The sequence below is a fragment of the Siphateles boraxobius genome, unplaced genomic scaffold (assembly GCF_051911475.1).
Source record: "Siphateles boraxobius isolate OS27281-9 unplaced genomic scaffold, OSU_SipBor_1 349, whole genome shotgun sequence".
Taxonomy (NCBI): Eukaryota; Metazoa; Chordata; class Actinopteri; order Cypriniformes; family Leuciscidae; genus Siphateles; species Siphateles boraxobius.
Window position 1 is genome coordinate 107,501 of NW_027508974.1, and position 12,821 is coordinate 120,321.

The 12,821-nt window shown below is 35.5% G+C and overlaps 1 protein-coding gene across 1 annotated transcript in view; it reads left to right on the top strand.

Moving 5' to 3' along the window:
• otop1 (otopetrin 1) overlaps positions 1-9,513 on the top strand; it is a 24,924-nt gene extending 15,411 nt beyond the window's left edge. Inside the window, exons 5-6 of the mRNA XM_077195717.1 lie at positions 3,348-4,213; positions 8,669-9,513. Of these exons, the coding sequence (XP_077051832.1) occupies positions 3,348-4,213; positions 8,669-8,839 (1,037 nt within the window). The 3' untranslated portion in view covers positions 8,840-9,513. The remainder of the gene's footprint in view (positions 1-3,347; positions 4,214-8,668) is intronic.
• The last annotated feature ends 3,308 nt before the right edge of the window (positions 9,514-12,821 follow it).

Below are 12,821 nucleotides of genomic sequence, written 5' to 3' on the forward strand. Positions count from 1 at the left end.
GTACAGTAGAGTGCAGTAGAGTGCAGTAGAGTACAGTAGAGTACAGTAGAGTGCAGTAGAGTGCAGTAGGGTACAGTGAGGTGCAGTAGAGTGCAGTAGAGTACAGTGAGGTGCAGTAGAGTAGAGTAGAGTGCAGTAGAGTACAGTGAGGTGCAGTAGAGTGCAGTAGAGTACAGTGAGGTGCAGTAGAGTGCAGTAGGTTCCCATCTTTTTTTGTCCGAGACCCCCTTTTTACCAAGAAAATATTTTAGGGCCCCCCTTCACATTTAATGATATTGTCGCTCTTGTAAGCTTCCAGCAAGGAGGACAAAATGTTTTGTTTTTAAACAAACAGTATGTTTATTACTAAAACCAGATATGTTTATGCACAAATAATAGTGTATAATATTGAAAATACTATAACAAAAACATTAGTAGGCCATTTGTAATTAAAAAATGTAAGCCTAGGAGTAGCCTATTAATTGGTCCTATTTGAAATGCAATAACAAAAATGTAGGGAAGTGTAGGGAAAAAATAATTAATATAGGCTATTACAAAATGACTGTTGTCTGGGACCTCGTTGAAAACCCATTTTTTGGTCAGCCAGGGGATCGTGAATAAAATGAGCTAATGTAATATGATCGTTTGGTACTCTAGCGAATAATAAACAGGCGTTTATTGACAGAATAATGCGTGTTGCGGAAGAACACTGTAGCCGGAGCTACTTCTCTCCGTTTATGTTTATGACGAGTCACGCAGGCACTGGGCTACACCGCAGCGGTACGACCCGAACCAGTGTAAAATATTCCCAATATAAACAAGTATTATTGGTGTACCATAGTGACTCAGGATAAGACAAAAACATGGTTTGGAAAATGTATTCATGATGTACTCGCTCATTATATACATTTGGTAAATTTTGAACACAAAAAAAGTTACGGACTGCTGCTTTAATGCTCACTGTTCAACACTTTTCAAAATATGACGCAACCCCCCAAAGGGCTCGCTGAGGCCCCCTTGTGGAGTACAGCAGTAGAGTACAGCGAGGCACGGTAGGGTACAGTAGAGTGCAGTAGAGTACAGTGAGGTGCAGTAGAGTGCAGTGAGGTGCAGTAGAGTACAGTAGGGTACAGTAGAGCGCAGTAGAGTACAGTGAGGTGCAGTAGAGCACAGTAGAGTACAGTAGAGTACAGCGAGGCACGGTAGAGTACAGTAGAGTACAGTGAGGTGCAGTAGAGTACAGTGAGGTGCAGTAGAGTACAGTGAGGTGCAGTAGAGTACAGTGAGGTGCAGTAGGGTGCAATAGAGTACAGTAGAGTACAGTGGGGTGCAGTAGAGTACAGTAGAGTACAGTGAGGTGCAGTAGAGCACAGTAGAGTACAGCGAGGCACGGTAGAGTACAGTAGAGTACAGTGAGGTGCAGTAGAGTACAGTGAGGTGCAGTAGGGTGCAGTAGAGTACAGTAGAGTACAGTGAGGTGCAGTAGAGTACAGTAGAGTACAGTGAGGTGCAGTAGAGTACAGTAGGGTACAGTAGAGCGCAGTAGAGTACAGTGAAGTGCAGTAGAGCACAGTAGAGTACAGTAGAGTACAGCGAGGCACGGTAGAGTACAGTAGAGTACAGTGAGGTGCAGTAGAGTACAGTGAGGTGCAGTAGGGTGCAATAGAGTACAGTAGAGTACAGTGGGGTGCATTAGAGTACAGTAGAGTACAGTGAGGTGCAGTAGAGCACAGTAGAGTACAGCGAGGCACGGTAGAGTACAGTAGAGTACAGTGAGGTGCAGTAGGGTGCAGTAGAGTACAGTAGAGTACATTAGAGCACAGTGAGGTACAGTAGAGTACAGTGAGGTGCAGTAGAGTACAATAGAGTGCAGTAGAGTGCAGTTGGGTACAGTAGAGTACAGTAGTGTGCAGTAGAGTGCAGTTGGGTACAGTAGAGTACAGTGAGGTGCAGTAATGTGCAGTAGAGTACAGTAGAGTACAGTGAGGTGCAGTAGAGTGCAGTAGGGTACAGTAGAGTACAGTAGGGTACAGTAGAGTACAGTGAGGTGCAGTAGAGTGCAGTTAGGTACAGTAGAGTACAGTAGTGTGCAGTAGAGTACAGTGAGGTGCAGTAGAGTACAGTAGAGTGCAGTTAGGTACAGTAGAGTACAGTAGTGTGCAGTAGAGTACAGTGAGGTGCAGTAGAGTACAGTAGAGTACAGTGAGGTGCAGTTGAGTGCAGTTGAGTACAGTTGAGTACAGTGAGGTGCAGTAGAGTGCAGTAGAGTACATTAGAGTACAGTGAGGTACAGTAGAGTACAATGGTGTACGCAGGGAGAGGTTTTAGTTCGGGGGTGCTGGGGGGGGGGTTGTCGCCATTTTTGAATAAAAAACAATATCAAAACTATAAAACTCGTCAACTTCTCAACAAGCATATCAGTGAGAATATTTGTTTAAACAGCACACACGGCCGAACTTGACTACACATCACATTTTTGACATTATTGGTGCTGCTTTTAATTGTAATGCAACGGAACGGTCTACGGGACATAAATTAAGCCTTTAAATAAAATGGTTATTGGGCTGTTTACATGGTCATATACAGGACTAATTATTTCTATGCACACACATTCACAATATAATGTCACACTGCGCATATGTTTTAAAAATCATAATTTAACATATAAATAACACTTTTTAAATAGCCCACTTAAAGGGGAACTTGGCAACTATTTCAACTTAATAAAACCGTTTAGAAATCATTTGGATGGTTTAATAACCTGTTCTGGTGAGAATGGTGACTTCCCCCGCTCCCCCCAGCGTTCTCAGGTGGAAAACCAACCTTCCAACATGAGGACTAACGTCCTGGGTAAATTGAAAATAGGAAGTCTCGTGAGAAGCGAGAACGAGTGAGAAACACAAACTGCTTTACGGCAAGTCGACATAAACACACACGCCATATGATACTGTGTGTGATGTATTACCCACCTCGGTAGACACACTCCACACGATAAAGTTGGCCGGCTCCGATAATAACAAAGGCACATGAGCAGCGGTAGAACGGGAGAGGAGGGGCCGCAAGTGAGTTTTCGACAGTGTTGTGAAATATACACCTCACAGCTCGTTGAGACAATATGCGACAAAAAAGTGAAAATCAGCGAAGAAATGGCTAAAGTGGCCAAGTTCCCCTTTAAAGTGTTTATTCTAAATAAATTACTGAATGCTAAAAATGAATAAATGTAAATGTACAAAATTTGCTTTGCATTTACAATCATTTTTTTAAAACAGCACCCAGACTTCCAGTGCGCTATATAAATATAAGTTGATTGATTGATTATCTTCAGAAGGTTTTGCAGAGTGTGAGCTAATGTGTGTGTGTGTCTGCAGTGGAAGTGGAGCCTCACTGTAACTGCACCACCAGTGCTTGCTCCATGTTCTCCACCAGCCTCTACTATCTCTATCCCTTCAACATCGAGTACCACATCTTCGTGTCGGCCATGTTGTTCGTGATGTGGAAGAACATCGGGCGAACGCTAGACCGTCACAGCAACCGCAAGCGTCCCAGCACGCGCAGTCCGGGTCTTCTGATCGGGCCACTCGCGGGCCTGCTAGCGCTGGCTAGCTCCGTCACCGTTCTGGTGGTGTACCTCATCCACGTGGAGAAGTCGGAGCAGACGCGTGAGGCCGCCATCTCCATGTTCTACTGCTACGGCGTGGTGATGCTAGCCTGCATGTGCAGCGCGAGTGGCGCGGGGCTGCTGGTGTACCGGCTGGAGGACTGGCCCATGGACACAGGTCCGAACCCGTCTCGCACGCTGGACACGGAGCTGCTGCTGGGCTCGTCGCTGGGCTCGTGGCTAATGTCCTGGTGTAGCGTGGTGGCGGCCGTGGCAGGGGGTAGCGGCTTCCGCTGGACCTGCCTAGCGTACTCGCTTCTGCTGGTTCTGGAGAAGTGCATGCAGAACCTGTTCATCGTGGAGTCGCTGTACCGGCGGAGCCGAGAGGATGAGCCGGCTCCACCCGAGATCTTCTCCGTCACGCCGCCGTACGACGGCATCGTAAACCGAGGCTACGAGACGCAGGATAAGCGCTGCGCTGCTCTGGACACGGAGACTAGCGAGAACAGGCAGGGGTTCGGGAGGAAGAACGGGGACGCGACGGTTCCTGTGGGAAACCGGCTCAACGTGACGACCGGGAGGAAGAGGCAGATCCTGAAGAACATCGCCATCTTCCTCTTCATGTGCAATGTCTCGGTGAGAAGCTAACAATCAGAAAACAACAGAGAATAAACAAATCTTAACAATAAGAAAACAATCATGCTGTAGTGTATAATGAAAAGTCAAAATTATGACATACTAAATCTAAATTATGAGATAAAAACTAAATCTGAATTATGAGATAAAAAGTCAAAATTATGACATACTAAATCTAAATTATGAGATAAAAACTTAATCTGAATTATGAGATAAAAAGACATACGTAATCTGAATTATGAGATTAAAAGGCAAAATTATGACATACTAAATCTAAATTATGAGATAAAAAGTCAAAATTATGACATACTAAATCTAAATTATGAGATAAAAACTAAATCTGAATTATGAGATAAAAAGACATACTAAATCTGAATTATGAGATAAAAAGTCTAAATGATGACATACTAAATCTAAATTATGAGATAAAAACTAAATCTGAATTATGAGATAAAAAGACATACTAAATCTGAATTATGAGATAAAAAGTCTAAATGATGACATACTAAATCTAAATTATGAGATAAAAACTAAATCTAAATTATGAGATAACTAAATCTGTATTATGAGATAAAAAGTCAAAAGTATGACATAATAAATCTAATTTATGAGATAAAAACTAAATCTGAATTATGAGATAAAAAGACAAAATAATGACATATTAATTCTAAATTATGAGATAAAAACTAAATCTAAATTATGAGATAACTAAATCTGAATAATGACATTAAAAGTCAAAATGATGACATACTAAGTCATAATTATGAGATTAAATGTCAAAATGATGACATGCTAATAAATCTGAATTATCAGATAAAAAGTCAAAATGATGATATACTAAGTCATAATTGAGATTAAAACAAATTATTTAACATGAAATTATTCTCAGGATTTTTCAGTTTTTTTGTTCTCAGTTTTGACTGTCATCATTTTTGTAAAAATACTTTTTTTGTCAAAATCATTTTTTAATATATCATACTTTACATTTTTAAAATCTTAATTATGATTTAGTATACTGATGAACTGCATAATATAATGTCCCGATCCAATCTGACCTCTGACCTTGTAATGTTCCTGAATCATAATCACACACTGTTGTTTCGTTGGCCAGGAGGACTGCCCCCCCCCCCCCCCCCCCCCCAAGGGTTTTTCTCCATTCTCAATGATGGAGTTTTGGTTTCACTGTGTCCCCATTGGCTTTTGGCTTGCTTTGTTGAGGACATTTAATTTTATATTTAAGAATATTATTAAAACATTATTTTCCTGTTATCTCTGTAAAGCTGCTTTGAAACAATCTGTATTGTAAGAAGCACTATATAAATAAAGGTGACTTGACTATAATTATGACCTTATAATTATGACATTTTATCTCAATTAAGACTTAGTTTGTCATCATTTTGACTTTTTAATCTCATAATTATTACTTACTATGCCATAATTTTCTTTTTATCATAACTATGATTTAGTATGTCATAATTTAGACTTTTTATCTCATTATTTTGAAAGTGTCATACTTTTGACTTATCTCATAATTATAACTTAGTATGCCATAATTTTGACTCTTTATCTCATAATTATGATTGTAATAATTTTGACTCTTTATCTCATAATTATGATTGTAATAATTTTGACTTTTTATCTCATATTTGTGACTTGGTGTCATCATTCTGACTTATCTCATAATTTTGATTTAGTATGTTATAATTTTGACTTTTATCTCATAATTATGAAAGTGTCATAATTTTGACTTTAATCTCATAATTATGAAAGTGTCATAATTTTGACCTTTTTATCTCATAATTATGAAATTGTCATAATTTTTACTTTTTATCTTATAATAATGAAAAGTGTCATAATTTTGACTTTTTATCTCATAATTGTGACTGTCAAAAGTCTGTTATCTCATAATTTTGATTTAGTATGTAATAATTTTTACTTTTTGTCTCATAATTATAACTTAGTAAGTCATAATTTTTACTTTTTATTATAATTATGATTTAGTATGTATTCATTTTGACTTTTTATCTCATAATTATAACTTAGTATGTCATAATTTTTACTTTTTATTATAATTATGATTTAGTATGTATTCATTTTTACTTTTTATCTCATAATTATAACTTAGTATGTCATAATTTTGACTTTTTATCATAATTATGATTTAGTATGTACTAATTTTGACTTTATATCTCATAATTATAACTTAGTATGTCATAATTTTTACTTTTTATTATAATTATGATTTAGTATGTATTCATTTTGACTTTTTATCTCATAATTATAACTTAGTATGTCATAATTTTTACTTTTTTATTATAATTATGATTTAGTATGTATTCATTTTTACTTTTTATCTCATAATTATAACTTAGTATGTCATAATTTTGACTTTTTATCATAATTATGATTTAGTATGTATTAATTTTGACTTTATATCTCATAATTATAACTTAGTATGTCATAATTTTTACTTGTATCATAATTATGATTTAGTATGTATTCATTTTGACTTTTTATCTCATAATTATAACTTAGTATGTCATAATTTTGACTTTTTATTATAATTATGATTTAGTATGTATTCATTTTGACTTTTTATCTCATAATTATAACTTAGTATGTCATAATTTTGACTTTTTATCATAATTATGATTTAGTATGTATTCATTTTGACTTTTTAGCTCATAATTATAACTTAGTATGTCATAATTTTGACTTTTTATCATTATTATGATTTAGTATGTATTCATTTTTACTTTTTATCTCATAATTATAACTTAGTATGTCATCATTTTGACTTTTTATCATTATTATGATTTAGTATGTATTCATTTTGACTTTTTATCTCATAATTATAACTTAGTATGTCATAATTTTTACTTTTTAACATTATTATGATTATATACTCATTTTGACTTTTATCTCATAATTATAACTTAGTATGTCATAATTTTGACTTTTTTATCATTATTATGATTTAGTATGTATTCATTTTGACTTTTTATCTCATAATTATAACTTAGTATGTCATAATTTTTACTTTATCATTATTATGATTTAGTATGTATTCATTTTGACTTTATATCTCATAATTATAACTTAGTATGTCATAATTTTGACTTTTTATCATAATTATGATTTAGTATGTATTTATTTTGACTTTTTATCTCATAATTATAACTTAGTATGTCATAATTTTTTACTTTTTATCATTATTATGATTTAGTATGTATTCATTTTGACTTTTTATCTCATAATTATAACTTAGTATGCCATAATTTTTACTTTTTATCATAATTATGACTTAGTATGTATTCATTTTGACTTTTTATCTCATAATTATAACTTAGTATGTCATAATTTTTACTTTTTATCATTATTATGATTTAGTATGTATTCATTTTTACTTTTTATCTCATAATTATAACTTAGTTTGTCATAATTTTTACTTTTTAATCATAATTATGATTTAGTATGTATTCATTTAGACTTTTTATCTCATAATTATAACATAGTATGTCATAATTTTTACTTTTTATCATTATTATGATTTAGTATGTATTCATTTTGACTTTTTATCTCATAATTATAACTTAGTATGTCATAATTTTTACTTTTTATCATTATTATGATTTAGTATGTATTCATTTTGACTTTTTATCTCATAATTATAACTTAGTATGTCATAATTTTTACTTTTTAACATTATTATGATTATGTACTCATTTTGACTTTTATCTCATAATTATAACTTAGTATGTCATAATTTTGACTTTTTTATCTTAATTATGATTTAGTATGTATTCATTTTGACTTTTTATCTCATAATTATAACTTAGTATGTCATAATTTTTTTACTTTATCATTATTATGATTAAGTATGTATTCATTTTGACTTTATATCTCATAATTATAACTTAGTATGTCATAATTTTTACTTTTTATCATAATTATGATTTAGTATGTATTCATTTTGACTTTTATCTCCTAATTATAACTTAGTATGTCATCATTTTTACTTTTTATCATAATTATGATTTAGTATGTATTCATTTTTACTTTTTATCTCATAATTATAACTTAGTATGTCATAATTTTTACTTTTTTATCATAATTATGATTTAGTATGTATTCATTTTGACTTTTTATCTCATAATTATAACTTAGTATGTCATAATTTTTACTTTTTATCATAATTATGATTTAGTATGTATTTATTTGTCTTTTCATCTCATAATTATGACTTACTCTGCCATTATTTTGAGTTTTCCTAATAATTATAATTCAGTATGTCATAATTTAGAATTTTTACCTTATAGTTATGACTTAGACAAGATTAATATCTTCAGTCATTCTGTTTCTCCAGTAAGAGCATCTTTTTAGATGTTTATATGTTTGAGGACGCGAGTACATGAGGATGATCCGCTTTGATCTGTGGTTTTGTCTCTGCTCCAGCTGTGGATCCTCCCGGCCTTCGGCTGCCGGCCCCAGTACGACAGTGTTCTGGAGACCGAGACCTTCGGGTTCAGCGTGTGGACCACGGTTCTGAACGTGGCCATTCCCATGAGCCTCTTCTACCGCATGCACTCCGTGGCCTCGCTCTTCGAGGTCTTCAGGAAGGTCTGAGGAGCAGTCATGTGACCAGTCATGTGACCAGTCAGAGCTGGAACCATCCGATCATGTGACGACTCAGAGTGGGAACTTTATCTGGTGCTCAAACACTGTACAGACACACACACACACACACACCATCAGTCTGCGTTCATAATGAGGGATCGTGTGTGTCGATCTGATCACGTTCTCATGGATTTGATTGGCTCTCTCAATAACTAGACGTTCTCAGGCCTGAAGATTCTCACACACTCCTCAATGTTTACAGACCACGTCTTCAGTCCAACACTGTTCTCTGATATCCAGATCTCCGGTGGGATTTAATCCTGAATGTTTAGCACACTGTCCAGTTGGACAATCCTTGAATCTATCAGGCCATTGACCTCAAATCTAGTGCATATTGTACTTTATCTTTTAATCTTTTTTGTAGTTTGCAGCATGAAAACCTTCAGTGAAACACGTGATCGGTGACACACCAATCACAGACTGAGTTTAACTCTCATATTTCTTCATTTCTTCAGATAATGTTATTGTGTAGTTCATGCGTCACGTGGGAAACGTGTGTGTATCGTGGGAACGGATTGTTAATTCTGTCGTGTGTGAGACATGTATTACTGTCACTATAGCCCACGCCTGGAAACATGTTATAAATGTGTATCGTCTGCATTACTCTTGCTTCTCACACTCGTGTGTTTGTGAAGATGTGTGTGTTTGTGAAGATGTGTGTGAAGATGTGTGTGTTTGTGAAGATGTGTGTGAAGATGTCTGTGAAGATGTGTGTGTTTGAGAAGATGTTTGTGAAAATGTGTGTGTTTGTGAAGATGTGTGTGTTTGTGAAGATGTGTGTGTTTGTGAAGATGTTTGTGAAAATGTGTGTGTTTGTGAACGTGTGTGAAGATGTCTGTGAAGATGTGTGTGTTTGTGAAGATGTTTGTGAAAATGTGTGTTTGTGAAGATGTGTGTGAAAATGTGTGTGTTTGTGAAGATGTGTGTGTTTGTGAAGATGTTTGTGAAAATGTGTGTGTTTGTGAAGATGTGTGTGTTTGTGAACGTGTGTGAAGATGTTTGTGAAGATGTCTGTGAAGATGTGTGTGTTTGTGAAGATGTGTGTGTTTGTGAAGATGTCTGTAAAAATGTGTATGTTTGTGAAGATGTGTGTGTTTGTGAAGATGTGTGTGTGTTTTTTCCGTGCCTTTATGGATTTAATGGGAAGTTCTGCTGGGATTCTGGAATGAATATATTATTCATGGTTTTGCAGGAGGATGATTGTTTGTTTTGGTGAATCATCTTAAGTCCACACACACACACACACACACACACACACACACACACACACACACACTGTTAAAAGGCGTTTGGTTTACAGACATTCTCTAGAATGTGATTATGGAAAGTTCTCAGTTGGAAGAAGTTCTTCAGTCGAAACGACAGACTGTAAACGATATTATTATCAACCTTTTTCTTTTTTAAAACGTCTCCAAACACACACTGACACGCACAAGTTTAGCACAACAACAAGATCTTTATGCACTTTCAAATCAGTAAATGTGTGTAAACTTCAAATAAATCTAATATTCTATGATGTAAACAGTGGTTTGAGTTTCTGTCAAACATTAAATCAACCTGATCTTTCTTTTTAACCAGGACATGGCGTATGAACCGAGTGTGTGTGTGTGTGTGTGTGTGTGTTGTGATTATTCTCAGGATCGTCAGCTTTCTCTGTGTAAGATCTTTGAAGCTCCATAATGAAGTAAAATCTAAACATTTATTCAGACTGAGTTATTAAAGCGTCAGATTCAGTTTCGCGCTGAAACTCAGTCCTGTAACATCGTGTTCTTCATGACGTGTTAAAGATTATTGAAATATCTGCTGGAAAATTACAGGTCAGTTTAGCTATCATTTATGGCGTCTCGTGTTGTTTCCAATCTATATTTGACTGACTTTCTTTTTTAAGCAAATGAAGATATCTCGCAGACTGGAGCCGAACGCTGGACCGCCTCGATGTCCCACAGATTCAGGCGAACAGGTTTGAATCGAGATGTTCTTTTTTCCAGCACAAATATCTAAACATTCTTCAAGCCTCTGGGATTCTTCAGTCTTTTTTTGACCGATTTTTTTCCTTTCTTAATTGGAATGGTACAAAACTTTGTATAGGTTTTGGGACTTACTGCGTGAAAAAAAAATCATGTACATGATGCGAACAGGTTAAATGATCCTGAAACAGATACACACCTCTTTTACTGTGATACACACTTGTGCTCCTCGCGCTCAGAAATGACGCATTGGAAGCGAATGTGAGTTTCCTCTAGTGGAAGCGTGTGGAACTGCAGCCGAACACACTCTCGCTGAAAGATCTTTCACTGAGATATTAATCAGCCTCACATGTGGAACACAACTTGTTTAGATTTATGGCTTTGATTTTCTTGCAGTTTTAGAGTAAACCGTGATTTTGAAAAAATAGATTTCATATTAAAATTGAAAATAGTATTTTTGTGCATTTGTCATAACAAAACACGTAAAATTCTGTAACTTTTTTTAAGTTCACTTTTTAAAACTTTTTTCACTTCAGCAGTAATCTGCCAAATGTCGTCTTTAAAAAGAGATCAAACTTCAGTCTGTTGCTTTAAAGATTCACCACAGTTTAAGTTGGACATTTAATTTTCAGGTCTATGCTCAAAAAGTGAATAAATGGATTATAAATAGTGTAAATATAATTTAGTATAAAAAATCCCCTAAAAATACAAATTATTAAATAAAAAAACATTTTCAAACTAAAATATAAAACATTAATTTCATTGACAAAAAATAAATAAATAAGAATTTGGTCATTTTTGACCGACCGAGAAGCGGAAAGACGATCGAGATTTCAGAAGACTTGAGTTCGTCAGTGAAGAATAAAGCGCAGTGAATAAAGATCAGATCTGTGTGTGTCTGCGGGATTTATACACAGATGTGCTCCAGCTGTGCGTCTCAGTCTGACTGACAGTTCAAGCTCTCCTCTTCTCTCATGCAATCCCACAATCCCCTCTGGCTGACGTGTGTTCCGGGTCAGTGTTGAGCTGTAGACTCACCTCTCGAGCTTTGAGTCTCAGCAACACCTGAGGCTTCTGTGTGTGTGTGTGTGTGTGTGTGTGTGTGTGTGTCTCTCTCTCTCACACACACACACACACACACACACACACACACACACACACACACCTGTCGAATCCTGACCTGTTCTGTCAAGCACGCGCACGAGCACAGGTTTACGATGCGCGTGCACGCCTGTAGGCGGCGCTGCAGACGCACTTATGCAATATTTTAATTCAATTAAAAATTGCTTTATTGGGAGGACTGTAAAGTCATCATCAGATTAAATATTGCCAAAGCTTGCAATACGTAGAACAATAATTAAAAACATCAAAATATTATGAAAAGGTATTATAATATTATTTAACATAACTTACATTTAAATAAACAATGTAACAAACTATAAGGTGTGAACATGCTTATGCTCGTGTCCGCTGCATTTATTGTTGCGCTGATTTGAGTGAATCTTCAAAGCAAAACTCGCGTGCGCGCGCAGTGAACATGAGAGAATCAGTCGCTTTATGAGGAACATATTAACGCTAATAACGCCATGACGTCACTGCGCACACTTGTTTTTGCGGTTTGAAATTTTTCCTGCATTTTACATTGGTACATTATGTAAAGTTTTTTTCAAACTCACACAGTGGCGGTTCTAGAGCATTTCCACTGGGGGCCAAGCTGGGGCCAGTTGTGCTGTTAGAGGGGCCAGTTACATATAGACCTTATTGTTGTCATATCATTTTCTGCACTGAGGCATTAACAGGCAAAATACCATGTTTATAATCATTCAACAATGCATTTGCATTTCCATTATATTTTTACATTTGCATTACATATTCAGTATTAGTCACAGTAACTGTAATTGACATGATGTCCTTCTTTCTCTTCATTTTGGTGAGAACTATAGAGCAAAAGCAATGGGGACCAA